At 46.5% G+C, this 25,534-nt stretch overlaps 1 protein-coding gene across 2 annotated transcripts in view; it reads left to right on the top strand.

The window, feature by feature from the left end:
- The window catches only part of THOC5 (THO complex subunit 5), a gene marked incomplete at its 5' end in the record, with an annotated part of 29,836 nt that extends 5,730 nt beyond the window's left edge, over positions 1-24,106 (top strand). Inside the window, 16 exons of one of the 2 annotated variants that reach the window (XM_079717419.1) lie at positions 270-416; positions 1,815-1,929; positions 5,416-5,548; positions 6,272-6,304; positions 7,583-7,660; positions 8,341-8,381; positions 8,614-8,713; positions 10,128-10,236; positions 14,066-14,167; positions 14,740-14,836; positions 15,385-15,499; positions 17,522-17,625; positions 17,770-17,857; positions 20,008-20,123; positions 20,800-20,990; positions 23,839-24,106. In XM_079717419.1, the coding sequence (XP_079573545.1) occupies positions 270-416; positions 1,815-1,929; positions 5,416-5,548; positions 6,272-6,304; positions 7,583-7,660; positions 8,341-8,381; positions 8,614-8,713; positions 10,128-10,236; positions 14,066-14,167; positions 14,740-14,836; positions 15,385-15,499; positions 17,522-17,625; positions 17,770-17,857; positions 20,008-20,123; positions 20,800-20,990; positions 23,839-23,902 (1,633 nt within the window). In that variant the 3' untranslated portion in view covers positions 23,903-24,106. The remainder of the gene's footprint in view (positions 1-269; positions 417-1,814; positions 1,930-5,415; positions 5,549-6,271; positions 6,305-7,582; positions 7,661-8,340; positions 8,382-8,613; positions 8,714-10,127; positions 10,237-14,065; positions 14,168-14,739; positions 14,837-15,384; positions 15,500-17,521; positions 17,626-17,769; positions 17,858-20,007; positions 20,124-20,799; positions 20,991-23,838) is intronic. The other variant, XM_079717420.1, reaches the window with a different exon arrangement.
- Between the last annotated feature and the right edge of the window lie 1,428 nt (positions 24,107-25,534).

Here is a 25,534-nt window from a genome sequence, read left to right as displayed (position 1 = left end):
TTGGGTTTCTGAGGGCAGCAGCTTGACATTGAGGGGTTTTTTTGGGGTTTTTTTGCGGTACGTGGACCTCTCACTGTTGTGGCCTCTCCCGTTGTGGAGCACAGGCTCCGGATGCACAGGCTCAGCGGCCATGGCTCACGGGCCTAGCCGCTCCGCGGCATGTGGGATCTTCCCGGACCGGGGCACAAACCCGTGTCCCCTGCATTGGCAGGCGGACTCTCAACCACTGCACCACCAGGGAAGCCCTGACATTGAGTTTTTGACTGCAGATCAAAGCACGAAGAAATCGATCTGGTCAGCTTAGAGGAGTTTTATAAGGAGGCTCCTCCAGATATCAGCAAGGTGGAAGTCACCATGGGAGACCCTCACCAGCAAACCCTTGCACGTTTGGACTGGGAGCTGGAGCAGCGGAAAAGGTAGCGTTTCCTCCTTCCTGACCTTGTTCACCTGTGCAGACACGGACCTTTATCCATGAGGGACAGTGCTTTGTCCTGACCCAGGATCAGATAGCAAAGTACTGTGGAACCAGCAGAATAGTCTCTAAGACCAAATCCTGTTTTGTGATTAATTCACACTTAGCAGTTCACACTTGACCAACTGTATCATAAGTGGGGTTGGAATCGCTTAACGCCGTTATGAGAAAGAGTAACCTTTCCTTTAAAATTTTAATGCCTAAGACCTAAATACCTTTTGTATTATTAATCTGATTTTTTTTTTTTTGCCTTTTCCCCCACCTGTAAGCATATTTGTGTGGTATTGCAAAGCTTTGTAAACATTATTTTAGAAGGTTGTACAACATTCCAGGGTAAATTGTAAATCACATAATTGTTCCCATATTGAATTGGACTTTTAGGTTGTTTGCATTGTTTTGGTATCATAAATAATGCTTTGAGGCACACCTTTACATATAAAACTTTTTGTACTAATAAAGAGCTTTTATTTATTAACCGTAAGTAGAATGTCTATACTGTGTAATTTAATCTAGATCTTCCTTAGAATATGGTATGTATATTTTTTTCATCCTGAACTTTTTATGGTTGCATCCCTTCCATCATGGTGACCTTTTTCCCTTTCATGTTTGTACATGAGTTCCAGGGCTTTTGGTTGGCACATTTGTTCTGTTTTCTGTCAGAGAAGCTGCTGTTTTTAATTCCTTGCCTTTTTCTGTTGTTGAGTATATTTTGTGCCTTTGGTCTACATAACGAATTTAATAAGTACTGAGTCTGGATCTTAGGGACTTGGTGTCAGTTTTTTAGCAGATGGGGCTGGCTTGTCACACCCCTGTCCAGTACGTCAGTTGCCCTTGGCTAAGCCATAAGTGTTCCATTCCTGTGGCTCTGGTCTGGAGTCTATCCCCACTCTGCCCCACTCAGGTCCATGGGCCTCATTTGTGTCCTATAGCTGCTGAGTCCATATATTTATGAAAGTTCTGGGTCTAGCCTCTGAGGCAAGAAATGGAGCAGTAGGTGATACCAGTGGTCATGGGCACAGCCTCTGGAGCAGACAGGCATGGGTTCAGAGCCCAGCTCTGTGCTTGCTCTTACTGGATGACCTTGGGCAAGTTATCTACCTCCCTGAGCCTTCGTTTCCTCCTTCGGGGATAAAAAAAGTCCCTATCTTCCAGGGTTTTTATAAGGATTAAATGCCATAATGCTTGTAAACCATTTTCCAAAGTGCCTGGCACATAGTAAGTGCTAGGTAAACATTAGCAGATAATCGTGACTGCTGTCATTAGGTAGAGTCTGATAGTGAACAGGTGTGTTGGGGTGTCCCTGGAGAGCATCAGACGACAGTGCTCTGTCTTCCCCCAACAGGCTGGCGGAGAAGTACCGAGAGTGCCTGTCCAACAAGGAGAAGATCCTTAAGGAGATTGAAGTAAAGAAGGAGTACCTGAGTAGCCTCCAGCCTCGTCTCAACAGCATCATGCAGGTGAGGGTCTCCCCGCACCCGGCCACCTCCTCGGCTTTTGCTTTGCCTTCACCACTCAGTGACACATTGCTGACCTGAGACCACCAGCAGCCACATCACCCTGTGGGTTTTGTCGGTCTGTTACCCTAATCAGTGTTAGAGCACAGTGCAAGGATGGTCCCGTCTGCATGCCCACAGCAGGTGTGATAAGGTTGTGTCCTGTGTGGAGGAATTGCTGGCAGGATTGGCTCTGGAACGTATACACACACGTACCTCGGCGTTTTCTTTTCACCCAGAGCCTATTCCGGGTAAAACGCTTTCACAAACTGTAAGTTTAGTTTACACCTTGCATGATCTCCACCAGCCCACAGTCCCCGGGTATCTAAGCATGCTTCCACAGGTGTCTATTAGATCCCCCTGACTGCACCTCAGGGGCCAGCTGCTCAGCAAATCTACTCGCTCTGAAAAGAACTTTACTCATATTTGAAAACCGTTAGGTACCTTAGGAGGAAAAGTCCCCACTTTACCTGTAAAATGTAATTTCTTTCTATATAGGTGACCTGATTTTTGTTTGCTTTGTGAAGCCAGATTTGATCTAAATCTTTATAGTTTTATAAAGCAGGGTAAATGGCTAATATGGAGGAACTTTGTAAAAGGACCCTAGTGAAATTGAAAATTCACTTTTGTAGGATCTGGCAAGATCTACATTTCTTCTCTTCAACTCTAGGCATAGAATTAGAGTTAACAAATAGGCTCAGTAACACTTTATATGGGACAAAAATCAGAAACTAAAAATTTTTTTTTTTTTTTTTTTTTTTATTATTTTTTATTTTTTATTTTTTTTATTAGTTTCTGCTTTATAACAAAGTGAATCAGTCATACATATACATCTGTTCCCACATCCCCTCCCTCATGCATCTCCCTCCCTCCCACCCTCCCCAAAAAAGCATTCTTTTTTTTTTTTTTTTTTTTTTTTTTGTGGTATGCGGGCCTCTCACTGTTGTGGCCTCTCCCATTGCGGAGCACAGGCTCCGGATGCGCAGGCTCAGCAGCTATGGCTCACGGGCCTAGACGCTCCGCGAGAAACTAAAAATTTTGGTTGTACTTAAATTTCTCCTGTTAACTGGAAACACTGAATGCTCCTAAATAGGGTACAGGTTAAATAAATAGGGTACAGGTTAAATAAATTCTTGTGTGGTTCAGTCTTACACCTATAATGGAAGTATGGAGCATCCTGTTACTGACAGAATAACTGGATAGAACTGTTAAATTATGAAATCAAAAACTGCAAGTTGTAGAACATGTAGTATAATCCCATTTGTATACCTTCATTTACAAAGTATTTGAATGGCTGTATATACATGTAAGTCATGTATGTGCTTAGAAAAGTATGTTTTCACACCAAACCATTAACAGTTACCTTTGGTGGTTGGGAACTGAGAATTTTTGCCTTATAAACTCGAATACAACTTTAAAAAAAAATGTACATATACTACTTAAAAAAATAATTTTATATAAAGAAAAGCATACAATTCGTAAGCATACTCACAGTTCAGTGGATATTCACTGTGTACACATTTGTGAACACATCCGTGTAATCAGCACCCAAATCAACAACATTAGCAATTTTCCAGAAGTTACTTTATTCCCCTGCCAGTCACTGTCCCCCCACCCCATAACCATTAATCATGACTTCTAACATCACAGGTTAGCTTGGCCTGTTTTTGTTGGTTTGTTTGTTTTGTTTTATTTTGACTGCTACGGGTCTTCGTTGCTGCGCATGGGCTTTCTCTAGTTGCAGCGAGCAGGGGCTACTCTGTTGTGGAGCACGGGCTCTAGGCACACGGGCTTCAGTAGTAGTGGCACGCGGGCTCAGTAGTTGTGGCTCATGGGCTCTAGAGCACAGGCTCAGTAGTTGAGGCGCACGGGCTTAGTTGCTCTGCGGCATGTGGGACCTTCCCAGACCAGCACTCGAATCCATGTCCCCTGCATTGGCAGGCGGATTCTTAACCACTGCGCCACCAGGGAAGTCCTGGCCTGTTTTTTAACTTATATAGATGGAATGATATAGTACATATTCTTTTGTGTCTGGCTTCTTTGATTCAACAGTTTGTTTGTGAGATTTATCTAGGTTGTTGTGAGTACCAGGAGTTCATTTATCCTCATTGATGTTTAGTGTTTGATTTGGAGTGTTTCCAGCTTGGGGTTGTTGTGAATAATGCCACTAGGAGCCTTACACGTGTCCTTTGGTGTACATGTGTACACATTTCTTTTGAATATATACCCAGGAATGAAATTGTTGGATCATAGTATGCTATGCGTATATTTAGCTTTGGTATTCAGTGAAACAATTCTCTAAAGTGATTGTACTGATTTTTGAAATTCCCACCATCACCATGTGAAAGTTCTAATTTTCCACCTCCTTGATGTTGTCATTTTTCTTGATTATAGCCATTCTGGAGGGTATCTTTTATGGTTTAAATTTCCATTTCCCTGGGGACCAGTGACGTTGAGCACAGCACGTTTTATATACTAATTGGCTTTTGGAGTACCCCATTTGTGAAGGGCCTATTAAAGTCTTTTGCTCATTTTTCTGTTGGGTTGCCTGGAATTCTTTATATTTTCTGGAGATGAGTCTTCTGCAGGTGTCTTTCCTTTTCACTTTCATAATAGTATTCTTTAATGAGCAGATGTTCTTAATTTTAATACGATCTAGTTATCAGTCTTTTCCTTTCTCTGTCCCAAGGTCATGGAAATATTCTTGTATTTTCTTATAGAGCCCTATTGTTTAACCTTCCACATTCAAATCTATGGTCTTCCTGGAAGTGAATTTTGTATATAGTGTGAGGTGAAGGTCAGATTCTTTCCCCACATAGGTATTCAGCTGATTCATTTATTGAAAAGACCATTCTTTCCCCCACTGTTCTGCAGTGCCTTTTTTGTCATAAATCAGATATCTGTATATGTTTGGGTTTGTGTGTGCGTGATCTAGTTGTCTGTGCACCAATATCACACTGACTTATTACTCTAGCTCTATCAGAAGTCTTGATGCTCAATAATGTAAGTCCTCCAACTTAATTTTTCAGGATTATCTTTGTTATTCTTGGCCATTTTTATTTACATATAAGTTTTAGAATCAGCTAGTCTATTTTCATCTGCTGGGACTTAGATTGGATTGCATTGAATCCATAGATACTTTTGGGAGAATTGACATCTGGGCAGTATTAAGCCTTGGAGGCCATTAACATGGCATATATCTCCATTCATTTAGATCTTTCATTTCTCAGGTGTTTATGTAGAGGTTGACACACTTTTGACATTTAGGTATTTGATGTTTTCTTGATGCTAGGCAAAATGGTATCTTTTTTTAAAGTTCATTTTCTTACTGTTTTTTGCTGCTATCACTTTCATAAATAAAAAACTGTATAATAAGTAACTAAGAAGCCACATGTTCCTGTGTGGACTGCCTATAAAAGAAAAACAAAATCCCTTCTTCCTTGCTCGCAGGCTTCACTACCAGTGCAGGAGTATCTGTTTATGCCCTTCGACCAAGCTCACAAGCAGTATGAGACAGCCCGACACCTACCACCTCCCCTCTATGTCCTCTTTGTCCAGGCCACTGCGTATGGGCAAGCCTGTGGTAAGTATGGGGGCTGGGCAGGGAGGGGCTGTGGGAGCAGCAGCTATGGCCAGTTGAGTCATTTGGAAGCACCTCCTGCTGAGGAAAGCTCCCTGGCCTTACTCAGAAGCCCTCAGGTGATAGATGCTGCCTCCCCTCTGCACTGCCGGGCATGGCTGCTTTGACCAGCTGGCCTGAGGCTGGACTAACCTGATGGGCATTTCAGAATGGATGGCTTTGAATCTTTGATGAGCCTGACTGGTCGGCTACTGTGTTCAGTGCCCAGGCAGCCTATCTGGCCTCCCAAGCACTCACCCCATCAAGGCACACTTGGCAGGTGGATCAGTGCCTCCTGCTCGCTTCAGAGAGAGGGTTTGGTGAACACAGGTCCCAGCCAGCTGTCTCAGGCTTCCACCAAGCCCTGGAACAGGCTGCATGTCGTAACAGTGAATTACGGAAGGAGAGGAGGTGTCCTCATTAAGCTTGAAGGCAGCCCATGACTCCACTAGGATTTTGAGAAGCTTTTAGAGATCCTACTTTTTGCCCTACTGCAAGCTTTCACCCAGCACCTAAATTTTTCTTCCCTACGCCCACCCCACTGCATCAGACAGACACACATTGCGCCAGTGCATGCCTCTCCTCCCAGCCATGAGCATCAACACATTACTGTCTCTCTTCTTGTGTCTTCCTGGTCCTTTTGATCCTCTCCCTCCCCTTTCTTCTCCCTCCTGTTTTCATCATCAGCTCATATGAAATCCTCCCAGCCCCCTAGACAGGGTGAGTAATTTTCTTTTCTTTTGTGTTTAAAACCCAGCCTGTTTCCATTCTCATTTTACTGTAGAATTCCAGGAATAAACTAGTCAAAAGAACAGTCTAGCATTTGCCAGTGTTAAAGGGGGCAACCAGCTTGTTTGGGATGAGGTGTGATGGTTCATGAGGGTTGTCAGAGATAAGCAGTGGTCAGCCACTTAGGAATATCTCAGGGGCCTGCCACTCCGGGGAAGTTTGTCATCCCTCTTTATGCACTTGAACAAACCCTTTCAGGCTCCTGTGACTATCTGCGTCTCTGTATACCCTTTTGAATGGAGAAGGAAGGGTGATGGCCTATCTGATCTCTCAGCGCTAGACCCACGGAGTTGCACAGAGGCAGGCCCAGGCATTGCTCATTGAGGTGTCAGGCCTGGTGCAGGGAGCAGGCCACTTAGCTTTGTGTTTGAGACACCAAGCTCAAGTTGAATAGACTTGGTCTTGAATCCTAGCTTATTTACCTCTTGGCTGTTGTATCTAACTTCCCTGAGCCTTAATTTTCTCATCTGTAAATGGCTAGAGTAATAGTATTGCTCCTATAGGATTGCTGTGAGGATTAAAACTTAATTTTTAAAAGTAATTTTGTAGTTAAAATTCAGTCCTCCTAACCCAACTGGGCAGCCACCATTTGTCAAGTCCCTGTTTCATAGGTGCAGAAACTGAGGCTCAGAGCAGTGACGTAACTTTCCAGGTTGTAAGTTTGGGAGTTGGTTGAGCAGAGACTCAGGCCGGGACTGGACTGCAGGTTCCAGGTTCCTACCCACTGTCCTGCTGCCTCCCAGTTAAACGTTCCGGTACCAGGCAGGTGCTAGGTGATAGGTGTAGTGCAGAACAGAGAAAAAGAACTGAGGGGGGGAGAGCTGTCGTTTCCAGAATGTGGACAGTTACAGGTTCTGGATGAGAACCTTTAAGACAGTTGGTAGAATTGTGCCGTGTGGCTTTCGGCCATCGATTTGGATTTCTGTGCCTTGGTGTAAGCCTGAAAAGAGAGGCATTCACCCCTAGTCTCAGGTGATGCTTGGCCAGGAATCTGCATTTTGGGTTCCTTGTTTTCAGTAAATGATGGGAAAAAGACGTAGGTTTCTCACTTTGCTCCTCTTCATGTGGAGAAGGAACTTTTGCCCTCCAACCCCGGTCAGTAAGAAGGTGTGACAGAGGCAGAGGAAGTGCAGCCCCAGGGCGGGCCTGCTTGTGTAGTTTAGCTCCATCTCTCAGCAGCTTTCACAGGAAGCTGTTTCTTGCTCCTAGATAAGACGTTGTCTGTGGCGATTGAAGGCAGTGTGGATGAGGCCAAGGCTCTGTTCAAGCCTCCCGAGGACTCCCAAGGTAAGTGGTGGTCAGGATCCTCCCCCACGTCTACTGTAGCTGGTTCCAGAGATCCCAGGTCACCACCGAGGGCCAGTGCTGGTCCTTTGGTAATTAGCCGTACTGGTTCTGTGTGGCAGGGAGCTTAGCTTTAATGTCTTAGTGCTCGGGGTAGACAGAGAAAAGCACTGCCTTTGGATTTCAACCTGCCTCTCACTAGCTCACTGATCCTAAGTTCTTTAACTTAGTTCTTTAACGTTTCAGAACCTCAGTACTCTCCTGTCAAAACAAGATAGTAATACCTCATGTAGAATTACTATGTGGATTAAATGAGGTCATGCATGCAGAGCCCTTAGCATCGTCCTCAGCACACAGTAACCCCTCAAATTATATGAGCTTCTGTTATTGTTGTTTATACTACTGTTATTACTGCCACCACCACCACCAATGGAGGAGCTTGTGGTCCACAGGATGACATTAAAAATCACTGAAAAAAACCAGGGGTGATGGGATTGTAGGTCATTTTTCTTTTCCTTGCATCACTCTGTTTTCTGTACTGAATAAGAAGCAGCAAATTTATTATTTATTCTAAAGAAACCCATTTACAAAAGCCTGGGCCCTATTATGCGCCCTGGGTTGAGGTGCTCTCAGGAGAATTGGGAGCCTTCTCACCTCGAGCTGCCTTCTCTCTGTCGCTGCAGATGACGAGAGTGACTCGGATGCTGAGGAGGAGCAGACCACGGTGAGAGTGTGGGGAGTGCCGAGCGGCTGCCCTAGGGGCCCACTAGTTGGTGGGTGCCATCCCCCCTTAGAAGCAGAAGAAAGAGGTTTGAAAGAAAGGGAGGCTGAGATCCTGGCAGCTGGAGAGCTGAAGCACGGGTCTCAGTAGTGAGGCCCTGGCCAGCAGGAAGGGGGGGACGGGGGAGATTCCCGTGAGCAGTGCTTACCGGCTCCACACCCTTTCCTTTGTCCAGAAACGCCGGCGACCCACACTGGGAGTTCAGCTGGACGACAAGCGCAAGGAGATGCTGAAGAGGCACCCGCTGTCCGTCATGCTGGACCTGAAGTGCAAAGGTCTGGCTCCCCTTGGTCTGGGGGATCTCATAGCGCCTAGGAGTGCAGCCAGCTGCCGCTCTGCGGGGCCCAGCAAGCTGATGCCTCCTCGCCCAGGAAAAGATTCTGGTTTCATATTTCTGTTTTCCTTTGTTGTTCTTCATGGAGTTTGATTTTTTTCCCCCTCCTAAGCCATAACTTTGAAAACATAGCAAAAACATCAGACACATTAGGGATGCTTGATGGAACTACACCTCTTTCTGAACTTGACAGGTTAGATACACAGAACAAGTTGCCAAGAGTATGCAGGCTTTGAGTAATATGACCAACCTGCTTAATTTAATAAATATAAGTAGAACTTCGTATTTTGCGGAGACGATGGGTTTTGAAACTGGCTTCATATGGGTAAAGGAGCACATGGTAAAGCATCCCAGCAGGATAAGAGTTAGCAGTCAGATGTAAGTTTCCTTCTCACCCCAGACTTCCAGACCCTGGTCCTGGTCATTACCTCCAAGGGCAACCATTGTGACAGTTTCCTATGTATTTTCAAGAAATAAACTATGCATTTAGAAGCTTTTACACAAGTATATACTTATCCCCTTCACCTTTTATTTTTTACATAAATGGAAACACTCTACACACTTGTCCTCTCTTTGCCTTTTTATAAAAAAAATTCTGAGATAATTTTAGACTCAGAAGAGTTTCAGTGATGATACAAAGATTTCTCACCTGCTCTTCACCCCAATATCAACATCTTACTTAACCACAGTACAGTTATCAAAATCAGTGTCAGTTTCATTGGTACAATACTATTAACTACCAAACTTATTCACATTCCCCTGATTTTTCCACCAGTGCCCTTTTTCTCTTCCAGGATCCAATCCAGGATCTCATGTTGCATTTAGTCGTCATGCCTCTTAGTCTCCTCCAGTCTTTGCTTATCTTTCATGACCTTGACACTTTGGAAGATGAGGTTTATGTATTATGTAGAAAGACTCTCAATTTGGGCTTGTCTGTTGTTTTCTCCTGATTAGACTGAGGTTGTGGGTTTTGGGGAAGGAATACCACAGATGGCAGTGTTCACTGTCACGTCTTATCAGGGGTCGGAGGTGTCACTTTGTCTTGTTACTAGTGATGTTAACCCAGATCACTTGGTGATCCCTTGATCGCTTGCTTTCCATGTTGTATTAGTTAGAAGCAGAGTCTCTAAGTCCAGTCCACACTCAAGGGAGGGAAATGAAGCTCCACGTCTTGGAGGGAGGAATAGCAAAGAATTTGTAGAGACTCTTTTTTTACTCAATGTTAAGTTGCCATCAAGTTGTTTTTATAGTGAAAGATCTTAAAAGTCTTGTTGACTTTCCTTTCTATAATACTGTTGACGCTCTTCTAGTGTTTTAACTCATAAATGATGTCTTCTTTTCCTCCTCCCCTCCAGATGACAGTGTACTGCACCTGACTTTCTACTACCTCATGAACCTCAACATCATGACGGTAAAAGCCAAAGTGACAACCGCCGCAGAACTGATCACCCCCATCAGTGCAGGGTATTGGACAGGTGCTGCGGGGGGTGGGGCGTGGGAAGGGGGTGTGGTGGGAGCCTCGGTGCTGGGCTCCTCTCGGATCCTCCCTCATCTGGCTCTGAGTGGAGTTCACGGCCACACTGGCTTCTGTTGTCACGTCCACACAGCCCCGAAGTCCTGGTACATCACAGGTATTTAGAAAGCACTTACTGACTTGAATTGGTGAAGTCCTCTCACTACACAGCAGATGCTAGAAGTGACTACAGCCTGTTGTAAATTGACTGGGCAGGGCACCACCTTTTATACCAGTGGAAAGAGTGTGAATGTGAAAGTGAGATTTGGCAGACCTTACCAGGTTGACAAAGTTAGGCCTCTTTTTCTTGTCTCTTTCTGTCCCAAGGTGCTGGGATTTCACTTTGCAGCTCAGCTCAATCCCAGGTTGTCCTTACCTGGGCAGCGGGAGGAAGACTGGCGGGTCCCTGTGGGGGTTTTGAGTAGGGTGAGCAGAGGCACGTAGTGGCGGCCACAGGTGGAGCATCCCCAGAAAGGCCCTGACCGTGGCTGCTTGTTCCACAGCCAGCGCGGGAGGAAGGGAGGAGAACCGAGAGGGCCTGGGGCTGAAATAGGCTCACCTGGCCTTGCACGCCTCCCGACCCTGCCCCACCTGCTTCCAGTGAGTCCTCATGTCAAGTGTAGAAAGATCAGTGAGGGAGGTGCGGATCTGGTGTCTGGTGGGGTGGGACTCTTTCCAGGCCTGCCTGATGGTGGCGTTTCCCCTGGGTTTTCGACCCTGCACTTAGAGTCCGCACCCCCTTCAGGCTACATCCTTGGTCCCTGTGCTTGAGAGTGTTGCTGGACCACCCCGAGCACTCTGGATGGAGTTGACCTTCTTCCCACCTCACCCCAGCAGAGGGAGCCCAGGGCTGGCTTCTTCAGAGTACCCAGTTGCAGTGCTGGTCCAGTGAGCAGCTCGAGGGCCCCATGACGGCCCTGGCCACAGTGGAGCTCTTTGTCGTGATCGTTCTGCCTGCTCACTTCTCAGATGTCCTATCTGCTAAGTCATGGGGCTGCAGGCTGGCCCCAGTGTACACTGAAGCCCACTCCCCTGCGGGGCGCTGCACATACAGTGATAGGGGCAGGACTGCAGACTGGCTATGAGCTCTGCGAGTGCCGGGTCTCCCCTCACAGCTGTGTGTGCACCTTTAGCCAGATTACCTGGCCTCTGAGTCTGTTTCCTCACTCTGGTCATTAATTAGACCCCTCCCAGGGTGCCTGTGTGAGTCAGATAAAATGCTTAACATAGGTGAAACACTTGGTAAATGACAGCTGTGTTTGTCATCATCAGATTTAACTCTCACAGTAGCTCTACAAGGTGAAGAAACTGAGGCTCTGCAGAGTTAAGAGGCTGTCCCAAGGTCACGGGTAGTGCATGGAGAGTGATGATTCAAAGCCAGCCGGGCCTGTACCATGGTACTACACTACTGTCATTGCCCTGGTCCCCAAAGAGGGAGGAAACCCAAAAGGAAACACCACCCTGAAGCCAGGATTAGCTCTTTAAGGGCCTTCAGGTGTTGTCTAGCTCATCCCCCTATTTTACAGATGGAGAAACTGAGTTCAGGGGCATATGTCCAATTATGGAAGTGCTGGGCCTAGACTTCAAACTCCTAGCCTAGAGGCCTTTGCTCAAGGCTGCTTTGGCCCCATGGAGACACCATGGTGTGTGGTTTTATTTATTTATCAACTAAAACAGGGATACTTTTTAAAAATTTCAATTTAATCACAGTATGACACTAATTCCTTAATATCAATTATCTAGCCAGAGTTCAGATTTCCCTGATTTTCTCATAAATGTTCTTTGTTAGTTTTGTTCTTACAGTTTGGGTTTTGAATCTGGATCTTTTTAAGGTCCATGTGTTGCAGTTGGATGAAGCTTCTTTCAAGTGTCTTTCCATCTGAATGTCCTGCCATCTTTTATTTGTTGAGGAAAGTAGGTTGTTTGCTCTGTAGGTTTCCCCCAGGCTGCATTTTGATGATTGCATCCCTGCGGTACAATTGAACGTGTTGCTCCCTCCCCCTGTATTTCCTGTAAATTGTAGGTAGAGTTAGAGACCTGATCAGATTCCATTTTTAGCGGGGGAGGTGGGTGTGCAGCACTGTGTCAGAGACATTGCGTGATTTTATCAGGAGGCACAGGCTGTCTCTATTTTTGAGATGTTAGCAGCATTGACAACTGATGCCAGGATCTCTTAATTCATTAGGAAATTCATGTTTTTATTATAAACATTTTATTCAGAATTGTATGAACCTTGCTGAATTTTCCTCAAGAAATTGTTTTCCAGAATGATCTCCATTAGGCCACTTTAATTCATTAATCAGTTTTTCATTAAGGCATTGAATTATTTTCAATTATTTTCCATTTCCACTTTACAAAGATTTTAAAAATCTCTTCTTTTAAAACTTTATAACAAAGACTTGAGTAACTGAATAGTTTTTTGAATAGTCATATTTTTATGAGTGTATAGCCTTCGGGCCTCTCACTGTTATGGCCTCTCCCGTTGCGGAGTACAGGCTCCGGACACGCAGGCTCAGCGGCCATGGCCCATGGGCCCAGCCGCTCCGCAGCATGTGGGATCCTCCTGGACCAGGGCACGAACCCACGTCCCCTGCATCAGCAGGTGGACTCTCAACTGCTGCGCCACCAGGGAAGCCCTAGCCTTCTCTTTAATGGCCATTATTTTTACCAAATTCAGTTGTCCTGAGCCACATATTGCAGATGGAAATTTTGTCGAGAAGATTTGATTCTTCCATCAGGTTTCATCAATTTAAAATCCTTATCTTGTACATTTTTAGCTGTTCTGTTTCATTTTGGCTGATTCTGTATATTAGTAACAGTCACTAAATATTGGCTAAAAGACTGACAATTATTCATTTTCTAGCCGGTTCTCTGTGTGAAGCAGCAAAGGGGACAGAGACCCTTGGGGATTGTGGTGGTGCAGGGAGACACTGTCAGGAGAGAGAGCAGGGCAGAGCCAGAAGCTGCCACCCTCCCGGTGCTAAGTTCCTGGAGGCCTGCTGGCTCAGAGCAGCAGTTCCACCTGAGTCACTCCTGATGCTGTCCCTGGAAGGCGAAGGGGAGCTCCCGTTGGTGAAGGGAAAGAATGGGCCTCATTGACCTTTGTGATCAAATTACTCCATTCTCTCCCCATCTCTTCTCTGATTGTCATGTTTAATTACATGTTTAACCATTGTGAGTAGGTGGCTGTGGCATCACCGTGTCTCTGCTTTACAGCACTAGGTCACCTTGTCTCCAGTCTATGTGATATATCTTTTTCCGGGAATTTTAAAGGGGACCTGTTTCTGTGATAGCATGAGATTTGGTAAAAAGTGAGATAAGCACAATATCAAAGCTTCACACTGGATCTCTCTGGGGTAGAAGGAATCTGTTTTGCTCCTATGAAAATTCTGATTATTCCTGTTGTGTCACAGGGCTTTGCTCCCCTGAGGAAAAGGCTCTGGTCACCATGTAACTCTTGAAGGGATAGGTTTCTTAAAAAATTGATGGTTAAGAGTATTACTGTCTTTGATGGAATAGAATAAATCCTGGCTCCAGCACTTACTAGCAGTGTGATCTTGGACAAGCCATATCTTTTAAAGCCTTGATCTTCTCCTCTATAGAATGGAAATGATGATACTCCCTACCTCATAGGGTTATGAGTATCTGATGACCTCAGGCATATAAAGGGTCTGGCTTTGATCATCTGTGAGAGGTGGCGTTACCACTGCCAAATGCCCACGTCTGCATGGAAGCAATGGGTTGGCCGGAGTTCTCACTGCAGTCTTTTCCCTCTTCCAGTGACTTGCTGTCTCCTGACTCAGTCCTGAGCTGTTTGTATCCTGGGGATCATGGAAAGAAAACTCCAAATCCAGCCAATCAGTATCAGTTTGATAAAGTTGGGTGAGTCAGCAGCATTTCCTCCTCTCCCAGCCTCTCTGCTTCTGAGTTTCTCCTGTGGCTCAAACCCAAAGCTGGAGACCTGTGAGGGCCAGAGTCCTCCCAGGGGGCAGGGGAGGTGGTGGGGCAGGAGGGAGTGCTCTGTCCAGAGAAGGGAACACATGCCTTTTCCTGCTTATGAGGCCATGGAGGGTGGGGAAGGGTGGAAGGATCAAAACTCTGGGAACGTGATAATAGATGTGTTTAACATTTTAATTCTCTGAGGATTAAAATGTTAAAAATATTTTATAAATTGGTGGACTGATGAAGAGATCAAGTACACTGCCTTTTTATTGAGATTTACTAATGAGTTGAAGGCTGCCAAGGGAAAAAGAGAAAAGTGACTAGGAGAGATGAAATTCACAGTAGGGAACTGATGAAGTTAAGAGGCTTTGCTGGCAGCCTGGCCGTGGGTGCAGCTGAGCCTGTGAGACCGTTCTGTTTTGGGGGGATGAGAAGGTGGGAGGAGGGATATATCCGGGGACCACTGCAGAAATGACTTATAGAATCATTTCATTCTGTGTTCTTTTCTGCAGCATCCTGACTTTGAGGGACTACGTACTTGACTTAGGGCATCCCTATTTGTGGGTGCAGAAGCTGGGTGGCCTCCACTTCCCCAAAGAGCAGCCCCAGGTGTGTCTACTGATCTGGTCCCCTCGTCTGAGGACCTCTATTCCTCTCCTCCCATACAGACTCCAGAAGGGCTTTGGGACTTTGAACTAGCAGACTGCTATCCCTCTGGGCTATGATCTATCTTCCCTCCACTCGGGATACTAAAATGTCCAAGGCCTACAAGTGTTTAGGTACCTTTTGCCTTTGCCATGAGCCTGTTAGCCCTCTAGGTCAAAGTAACTTGGATCCTTGCCCTGTGTGCAGTGCAGCTCCAGGTGCTGCTACCCCTTGGTCTTATGTACAAAGGTGCCAGAAATGAACCCTAGGGGACCTGGCACCTTAGCAGAAGCCTTCGTTTTCCACAGCCTCTCAAGATCTCAGCAGCTTGTATCATTCCTGTTGGGACTCAACCTCTGGCCTGTCAGAGCAGGAAAACCCTGCTGTCCCCAGAAGGCATCTCAGGACGTGGGTGGTCCAGGCTGCCACAGGCAGGCAGGTCCTAGGAGAGAGAGGTGCCTGGAGGAAGGGATACGGAGCTACTAACGTGTGCCACTCGCTGTCCTCCACAGCCCACTGTGATCGCTGACCACTCGCTGAGCGCCAGCCACATGGAGACCACCATGAAACTGCTGAAGACCAGGGTGCAGTCCCGCCTGGCCCTCCACAAGCAGTTTGCCTCCCTGGGTAAGCTGGTGCTAGTTAGGGCTGTGGCCTGAGAGCCACTCAGACAACACAGGGACAAAGACAACGGAGCCCTGCACTCAGATTTCTTGAATCCTGATGACAAATCAAAGCGGGCTGGCTTTCTGGCTCTTGTTGAGCAGAGGTGTTAGCTGGGCCACTGGGGAGAGCTGTAGGCCGCCAAGCAGAGGTCTGAGCTCTCCTCAGGGCCATCAGGGCTGTCTCAGCCCAAAGCCTTTTGGGGGCCCAGCTTAGCAGATTGGTCAGGAGCATCATGCTAGGTCAGTGCACGTCAGACTTTGATGTACGTTTTATTTATTTTTTAAAAATATTTATTTATTTATTTATTTATTTATGGCTGTGTTGGGTCTTCGTTGCTACATGCGGGCTTTCTCTAGTTGTGGCAAGCGGGAGCTACTCTTCGTTGCAGTGCATGGGCTTCTCATTGCAGTGGCTTCTCTTGTTGCGGAACACGGGCTCTAGGCACGCGGGCTTCGGTAGTTGTGGCTCACGGGCTCTAGAGCACAGGCTCAATAGTTGTGGCACACGGGCTTCGTTCCTCTGCGGCATGTAGGATCTTCCTAGACCAGGGTTCGAACCCGTGTCTTCTGCATTGGCAGGCAGATTCTTTTTTTTATATATAAATTTATTTTATTTTATTATTATTTATTTATTTATTTATTATTTTTGGCTACATTGGGTCTTTGTTGCCGCGCACGGGCTTTCTCTAGTTGCAGCGAGCAGGGGCTACTCTTTTGTTGCGGTGTGCAGGCTTCTCATTGCGGTGCCTTCTCTTGTGGAGCACGGGCTCTAGGCACACGGGCTTCAGTAGTTGTGGCACACAAGCTCAGTAGTTGTGGCTCGCGGGCTCTAGAGCGCAGGCTCAGTAGTTGTGGTGCACGGGCTTAGTTGCTCCACGGCATGTGAGATCTTCCCGGACCAGGGCTCGAACCCGTGTCCCCTGCACTGGCAGGCGGATTCTCAACCACTGCCTCACCAGGGAAGCCCCAGCAGGCAGATTCTTAACCACCGTGCCACCAGGGAAGTCCTGATGTGCGTTTTAATAGGAGCCTAATTCATTCCAGGCAGCCAGAATCGTGCTGGGAGAAGAGCCATGAGCACAAGACAGAGCCCTGCTTTTGTGGAGCTTACGCTCAGCTTACTTGAATACAGCTGTCCAGGGATCCATGCCTCATCCCTCCCCTGACACCTGAACTGACATCCTCCAGGGTGGGGCTGAGCCCCTGTGTTTTCCATAAGGTCCCAGGTGATTCTGATGAGCCCTTGACCAAGATGGTGGCCATGTGGGGCTTTTCATTTGTTCATTCTGTGAATAACTTGTAACAGCCTACCATGTACAAGGGACTTGTAAGGAGTGAGGGTTAAGATCTTTCTGATCTAAAAGAGCCACTGTCAGGAAAGGCTTTGAGTTCCCAGGACCCGTCTGGGGGCCTCACGTGGACCCTATTTTCTCCAGAGCAGCACTGCTTGCTCCCCATCAGCATTGCTTAGTTTGTTTTGTCCCAGGGTTGGGTGATTGTCATCCTGGACAGCGTTTACCGTGTTGGCACATTTGCTTATTGAAACGCCAGCAGGAATTCACCCTGGAGCAGTCGTCCTGCTCTTTTCCCTTAGAGGAACCAACACAGAACACTTCACTCCTTTCTCCATCAAGGTCAGCTCTGAGAACAGCCCTCTTGGCTATTTGGTCTAATTAACAGTCACTGCTGCAGAGACACTGTACATCTGATTCTGGCTGCAGGGTTTTTTTTTGTTTGGCAGGCCATCATTTGCATTAAGGATAAAGTGCTGTGAATGCTGGTGCTGGGTCTGGCCTCAAGCACAAGCACTGGGTAAAGGTCAGGTTGGTGTGCCTTCGCTTCTGGCACGTGTTGACCTGGACAGCTGAGTACTGAGTGTACCTGGACAGCTGGCAGGGCCATCTGAGCCCTGTACAAGATGCTAGTTACCCAGCTGTGACAGCTGATTTCTACCTGTGACACCACCTGTCCTGCTCTCTTTTAGAACACGGCATTGTGCCAGTTACCAGTGACTGCCAGTATCTCTTCCCTGCAAAGGTTGTCTCTCGCCTGGTGAAGTGGGTGACGATTGCCCATGAGGATTATACGGTAGGTGGAGGGGTGACAGGCCACTGTTGCTGTCCTGGGGTCTGCAGGCCCACGTCACCTTTCAGCTCCTGCTCCTCCACCAGAAGGGCAGGGGATTTGACTAGAGGAGCCAGCAGTTCACCCCTTGTCCTTGGTGACTTCTAGGAGCTGCATTTTACCAAAGACATCATGGAGGCGGGACTGGCTGGGGACACCAATCTCTACTATATGGCACTCGTGGAAAGGGGCACAGGTAATTGCTCTGCTGATCACAGTTGCTGTAGGCCAGGGGAGCCGCTGAGAATAAAACATTCCTGGGAGTTGCCCAAAGGAAGTGAAAGATCCTGGAATCCTGCAGTGGGGACTTAGCAAACAGTCATGGTTGTGAGAGGCAGCATTCAGGCAGGACTTGTTCTGCAACAGTCATGTCCGTGATTTATCAGCTAATCCTCAGGACAGTCCTGGGGCTGGTGATATTCCTGCTTTGTAGGTGAGGAAAGTAGGACTTAGTCACAAACCCAGTCTGACCTCTGAGCCTGAGCTCTTAGCCCCTTTGTTTCATTGCATTTTAGAATCAGATGCCTGCTCTTCCCCCTCTTCAGGGAAGGGCTGTCACTCTCAGGATGTGAAGTGTAGGACCCTCCTCCCTCTCTGAAGTCCCTGCACTCACTTGGGAGGCATCAAGAGCTGTGATTCCTCACAGCTGTCCTGGCATCTGATCGGCCAGGGCTTCCTGCTGGAGCCACCCCGATGCTGCCTGTGGTGCTGTCATCTGGCCCCAGCCTTGGCAGGTCTGGCACAGCCTGCAGGATCCCACCCCAGGGGCTCAGTGCTGAGGCCACAGGGCAGAGGAAGTTGTCTGTAGTTCCAAGACAGTACGAGACGTGTCAGGAAAGGTTGCACTCTTTGATGTTCAAGTTTCTCTATTTCTTCCCTTCTCCTTTTCTTTTCTTTACATGTTTTTAGAAATATTCTGAGGAAATTAAATAATTTCGGATACAGTTGAGGCTCCTTGATCCCACTTCATTCTCACCCTGACAATAGGTGACTGCTATTAGGAATTTTGCATTTGCTTTTCATCCTCTCCCCTTTTAAAAAATACTTTAACCTCATCCCTAAACAACAGAGTGCTATTTTGAAAGAGCACAAAATATTCATCCAGTAATTTACAAAGCCCCAAGGGTGGGAAGTCATTGGAGGACATCACTTCTGCTTCCTGGTTGAGCGGAAGAAAGCTTGGAAAGATGATAAGTATTCTAGATTTGTACATGGAATGAATGTGATCATTTAAATTTTCATTAGATGCATTATAGAATTTGAAAAATTAAGAGTGAAATTTAAATGAATAAGTGAACAACAATTACATGGTATGGGTTAAAAACAAAAAATTAGTGAACAGAGATAAACCCCGAAATATGTGCAAACTGTTACGGCAGAAAAAACAGGAAAGTGTCACTTTTTAATAAATGTTGTTGCGACTGGGAAGAATTGTTTTAACCTACACTCTCTTGTTCTCTTATTTATTTGAATTACTGGTGGGTCAGAGAGTTCCTTTTTTCCTCCATAAATAATGAAAAAGGAGTGGCTAAATGCTTAGCCCATTGATGGAGAGGATAAATGTCATCCTATTGAAAAAGGCAAAGGCTATCACCAGAGAAAAAATGAAAACGTTTAAAAATGCAAATATTTCATTTAATGATTATGAACACAGCTTTGGCATCAGGTAGTTCTGATTAAACTCAGCATTGCTGCTTTGCAACTGCTTGATGATCTTAAGGAAGTTTCTGTCAGAGCCTCAGTTTTTTTATATGTAAAATGGGATGATGATAATGGTACCCACCTCAGAATCGTTATTAGGATGAAATAAAATGTGTGCAAAGGGCTTAGCACAGTGCTTGGAAAACAGTAGGTAGTCATTAAATGTTAGCTATGAAAAAGCTGCACATAACAAAATAGATAAAAATGAAGAATAGAATAGAAAAAATATATTTGACTAATATAACAGCTAATACCCAATATTGTTGAAAAGGAAAAACAGATAGGAAACCTTCACGTGGGAAAATCCTTAACTTGCTGGCAAATAACTGCCAGTGAAAACAAACTTCTGTCAAAGGAGTAAATAGAACTCTTGGGCAAACTCATTGTGGACCAGACTCTGGGGAGTCCACACAGCTCTGTGTCCTTGGAGGGACCAGAGTCACAGGACCTCACATTCTGCAACCTGGCAGTTCCACTTGGGAGATTCTAGAACAAAAGTAAAAGTCAGTTAGTACCAGAATGTGCTCTGAGCACTTGGATTAATGTGAGACCCAGAGCTAGCCTCAGGGGTCCAGCGGGGAGGGTGCCTCGGCTAACAAGCCAGGTCTCAGAACTGAGTTTTCCTCCTTTCCCGTCCCTTCCCAGCTAAGCTCCAGGCTGCCGTGGTGCTGAACCCCGGCTACCCCTCCATCCCACCCATTTTCCAGCTCTGTCTGAACTGGAAAGGGGAGAAAACCAACAACAACGATGACAATATTCGGGTAAGGACCTGCTGGGGGTGGTGGGAGGAGCAGGGAGAGCCTCCTTGGGGAGGTGGGCAGTGGCAGAACCTGCCGCAGCTGAGGGCTTGGGCACTGGCACAATTCCCGGGGCAGAGGGGCCTGCCGGGATTTGTAGAATTTACTGGAGGGTGCATGCCATAGTAGCAGAAAGAGCTCAGCCCCACCTCAACCCCTTATCTAGCTTGGGGTCCACAGGTTCACCCTATTTATGAAATAGGGATAATATAAATACCTGCTGTGAAAGGTTGTTGTTTGGGCTTCTGTGGAAATGAGAATAAACTCAGATACACAGAAAGTGCTGGAATGAGATGATGTCCGAGATCATTGCATCTGTTAGTTATTGTTATACCTGTGGATTTGATTCAATAGTCGTGGAGCACGTTTTTATCCCTAACACCTGATTTGGATCTTATCTTGAGATTCCTCTTCTACACATCTTCGCCTCTGTCTGTCTGTGGATGTGCAAGGCAGGGAAAGTTCTGAGTCAGGATCAGGAAGACCCCATTGCCTTGAGGAGAGGGAGCTTCAGGACAAGTCGGTCTGGCTTGATCTGCAGAGGCCCAGCTCCTGTGGAGGCCCGGGTGCAGTTCTTGTGAAACCATCAGACCCAGCTGGCCTGAAAGTGGTGCTGAGTTTCTGGTTTTCCCACCCATAGGCCATGGAGAGTGAGGTCAATGTGTGCTACAAGGAGCTGTGCGGCCCCCGGCCCGGCCACCAGCTCTTGACGAACCAGCTGCAGCGCCTGTGCGTGCTGCTGGACGTCTACCTGGAGACGGAGAGCCACGACGACAGCGTGGAGGGGCCCAAGGAATTTCCCCAGGAGAAAATGTGTCTGCGGCTTTTCAGGTGAGGTGAGGGGAGGGGCGGGGGTGCCGGGCCCAGGGACCTCCAGCCCTGCCTCTCACAGGGACCTGGGGCAGAGGTGAGCCTGGCATGGAAGGCACACACATTTCCCAGTGCACTAGTCTCCATTCACCATGGAAATGAAAATCCTGCTGCCAGATTTCCTCGGGAGAGCTTGCTCCCATCTTCCTAAAACTTTCCCTGTGGCCCCCATCCTACCAGCCTGGTCCAGTTGTTCATCATGAACACCCCCCAGAGGTGGGTCACACGCCAAGTGAGCAAGAGGATTTGACTGAACTTTCCTTTCTCTACTTTCTTTTTTTTTTGTTTTTCCTTTCTCTACTTTCTGTGGAAAACAGTAGGTTTGCTTTTCATGGTCCAAATGAACTTTTTAAACTATATGCATCCCACCAGTCCCCAGAGTCTGCTGTACTTCCTAAGGTACTCACACATCTCAGGGGATCGCAGCTATAGGCAGTCAGGAGTCACAGAAGGAACCAGCTTTGAAGTAATACAAACACAAGTGCAGATCTCTGCTTTCCTGCTCACCAGCTGTGTGACTTTGGAAGAGTCACTTCAGCTCAGCTCTGAACCTTTCCCAAAGGTGTTACCTTCTAACTCATGATGAAGTAGAGAGAGTTCATGTAAAGCTTCCAGAATGGATCCTGGCACAGGCAGAGGCTCAGAAAATGCCAGCAGGTCCTGACAGCTTGGTATTTAGCGTGTCTGCACGCACAGCACTGCTAGCTGCTTTTCCTTTTGCCTTGGTGTTGGGTCCTTTCTTTCCCTTTCATCCCTTAACTAGTGTTCTTAGAGCCAGTTTCAGAACTCTAGAGTCCACACTGCTCAGGCATCCCTTCCTTTTTGGGTAAGGGGTTGGGGAGGAATGGTGTCTGTGAAGGGCTAGCATCTGTATCTAATCAGGACATCCCTTTGTTCTCTGTCAGTCTAAAAGGTACCTTACCTGCCCCTTACCTTCTTCTCACACAGCCAGCTTCAGCTCCTAGAAGCTGCCCCAGCATCCTCCCACCTCTGTCTGGCACCTCCACCTGGCCTGGTTTGTCATGCTAGCTGATAATAACCAGCTGCAGCCCCGGAGTGGCTGCTGACAGGCAGAGCTGGCGGCTAGATGTTGGTGCCTTCTAGGACTTGCTTTCCCTGGTGTGTCTGCGTGAGAACTCAGCTCTTACCCGCACTCCCAGCCTGCTGTAGCACATTTCCAGGGTGGGAGTTCTCACACGGCCAGTGTTTATATTCTGTTATCTAATGGTTCCCGAAGGACCCATTTTCTGAAGTGGTTGGTATGTCTCCCAGGCTGAGCTCCTCTGGCAGGACATTCTGGGAAGGTGCTCCTTTGGCTACTCAGATCCAATTAATTCCATGACTGATGAGATGTGGGACGTGAGGTTCTTGGCCTGGAATTCAGCTGACCACTGGGATCAGGCCGAGGGGCTGGGCTGCAAAGGGCTGGCCTGGGCCGCAGGAAACACAAGGTCTGGCTCTTCCCGTGGCCGGGTACCTTCAGGCTATGGGGTCTCCATCAGCTATGTGCCTAGACTTACCTGGATGACTGCATCCTTCTGATGTTGGGGAGGTACATGACGTCATGGCTAGGAGCAAAGGCTTTGGGGGACTTGCCCTGGTGGTCCAGTGGTTAAGAGTCTGTGCTTCTGATGCAGGGGGCTCGGGTTCGTTCCCTGGTCAGGGAACTAAGATCCCACATGCTGTGTGGCATGGTCGGAAAAAAAAAGAGCAAAGCCTTTGGGGCCAGAAAGGCCTAGGTTCAAATGGCAGCTCCAGCCTATGTGATTAGGGTCTGTACTTAACCCCTCTGAGATTCAGATTCCTCATCCCTAAAATGACATCCACTTCAGGTGTTGTTGGGAGGATGGAATTAAACCAGGCGGAGCATGTAAAGTGCCAAGCACAGTGCAGGCAGAGTAAGCCCTCCCTTAAGTAAGTGATTGCACACCCCTACACACACACACCCCTACACACACACACACCACACACTGCCTCTCACCCTCCCTCAGACCAAGATCCAAGGTGTCACCTCCTGGTTACCATTGAATGTCAGTCATAGGCAGATAAATGAGAGGCCCTTTAGCTGGATGTCATTCACTGTGGAGTTGTATGGAAAAGAACCCCATGTGAAGTTTTGCTTGGGGGGCTCAGGATTGGAGCTGAAGCACCTAAGCTTCGCAGGGTCCAGGCTTTGGCTGTGATTGTCAGCCTGCCTGTGGCCAGCAGGCTTTGGCATCAGACCTGGTTTTGAATTTGTGTGTGCTGTGCTGCTTTCTGACCGTATAATGTTGGGCAGACAGTTTACATCCCTAAGCCTGTTTCTTCATCTTTAAAATCTATAAAATGATAGAAATAGCATCTAAGAAGTAGTGAGTATAAAGCACGTGGCTCTTGGCAGGAACTTTATACAGATTCTTTTCACACCCAGACTCCTACCTGCATGGGAATCTCCCTGCAAAGGAGGATTTTATGGTTTTTCTTTAATCATAGAAATAAAACATGTTTGTTGTTAAATATAACAAACAACAATGAGCAGTTTTGTAAAAACACTAAAAAGTGAGGGTGCCCAAGCCCTGTCCCCCAAAGTGCACGTCGTCAGTGAGGGCCCTTCCAGGTTTGTGTTCATGGCTTTGCAGGCACATAAAGACATTTTTTCAGAAGTGCGTCACACCTTTCATATTGTTCTGCAGTCTGCTTTTCTTACAACATTCCTTTTTTTTTTTCCTTAACAGCTAATAGTAGTCCCTTGTGTGGATGAATTGTAATTTATTTTATCAGCCCAAAGGGTATGGTATTAACACTATTCTCCCTTCTCCTGTTTCTCTAGGGGCCCCAGCAGGATGAAGCCGTTTAAATATAACCATCCTCAAGGATTCTTCAGCCATCGCTGACCTCCCACTCGGCCTGTTGTTTACCCCCAGACCCAACTGCTGCGCCTCTGCTTTCTGCTCTGGCGCACATGTGGCTCCTGTTTTTGTTTTTTTGTGTGTGGGTGAATTTTTTTTTAATTTTTTTAAAATTATGTTTCTGCTTTATAACAGTGAATCAGTTATATATATATACATCTGTTCCCATATCCCTTCCCTCTTGCGTTTCCCTCCCTCCCACCCTCCCTATCCTACCCCTCCAGGTGGTCACAAAGCACCAAGCTGATCTCCCTGGCACATGTTTTCTATTTCTAGCCTATTAAAGTGTCACCTGACCATGTGGCCTTTGTCTGTGTCTCCTTAGGGAAGAAGGGGTGGCTTTGCAGTCTGGATGGGCAGGTGGGAGCCGAGGCACAATGTGAAAGAGCATGTGTGGATAGGCTTTCCCTAGGTGGCCAAGAAAAGCAGAGTGAGAACAATTCACCTTGCTTTGGCAGGTCCTCATTATCTTGGTATTTGTTATGCTAAGTCCCTGCTGTTAGCAGGTGGCAGGGGAAGCCAAAGTCGAATAGCACAAAAAGCAAAAGCTCTTTTTTCCCCCTTCCCCTCACTCTTTCCACTAGACCTTGTCACTGTCTCTGATGGCCAAATTCTCCTGATGGGTGGCTGTTACAATCATCTGACAATGCAACGGAAACAGACAAATACATCCCAAAGAATAATTGTAAATCTTACAGGATTTCATGAAGTTGATGAGAGTGATGTTGGAGAATCACATGCAGATCTACTGTCCAGTGATGCTCTGGCAGAGTGCGACCAGGTGACATCTGAGGAGAGACTTCATGGTGATGACATGATAGGTACCTCAAAAAATAATGGTTTGACTCTCAAAGGATTAAGAGAAGTCCTGTGACCAAATGTAAAATAGACAGCTAGTGGGAAGTAGCTGCATAGCACAGGGAGATCAGCTCGGTGCTTTGTGACCACCTAGAGGGATAGGATAGGGAGGATGGGAGGGAGATGCAAGAGGGAGGAGATACGGGGATATATGTATATGTATAGCTGATTCACTTTGTTGTAAAGCAGAAACTAACACAGCACTGTAAAGCAATTATACTCCAATAAAGATGTTTTAAAAATGTGGAAATAGATAACAGCCTTTAAAATGTTTGAAAAATTATCTTCTTTAAAATTCTGCAAAAGTCAAACAAAATGAAGGATAGCATAGAGTGTTCTTGGACAGCTTTGTCAGAAAAATTATACCCCGTTCCCCACCGAAAAGTCAATCCTCAACTCTTAATTCATTTTAAGGAATAAGATATAAAGATGTGAAAATATTGAAAAATTATTACACAGTTGCAAGTATAATCTGAAATTTGCTAATTATAAAATGAAATAAATTTTATTTTTCCAGCTCTGTCGAAATATAATTGACATATAACATTTTGTAAGTTTAAGGTGTGTACGAAGGGATGATTTGATAGATGATGTATTGTGAAATGATTACCACAATAAGGTTAGTTAACACATCCATCACCTCACATAGATATGGGGGGGATGGGCTTGGGGGTAAGAACTTTGAAGATCTAGTCTCTTAGCAGCTTTCAATATACATAAACTTTGTTTTCTGTGACAGTCCCAATCAAATGGATTTTT

The sequence above is a fragment of the Hyperoodon ampullatus genome (genome assembly GCF_949752795.1).
Source record: "Hyperoodon ampullatus genome assembly, chromosome: 13".
Classification (NCBI taxonomy): Eukaryota; Metazoa; Chordata; class Mammalia; order Artiodactyla; family Ziphiidae; genus Hyperoodon; species Hyperoodon ampullatus.
The sequence above is the reverse complement of the archived record's forward strand: the minus strand, read 5'-3'. Positions and strand labels throughout refer to the sequence as shown.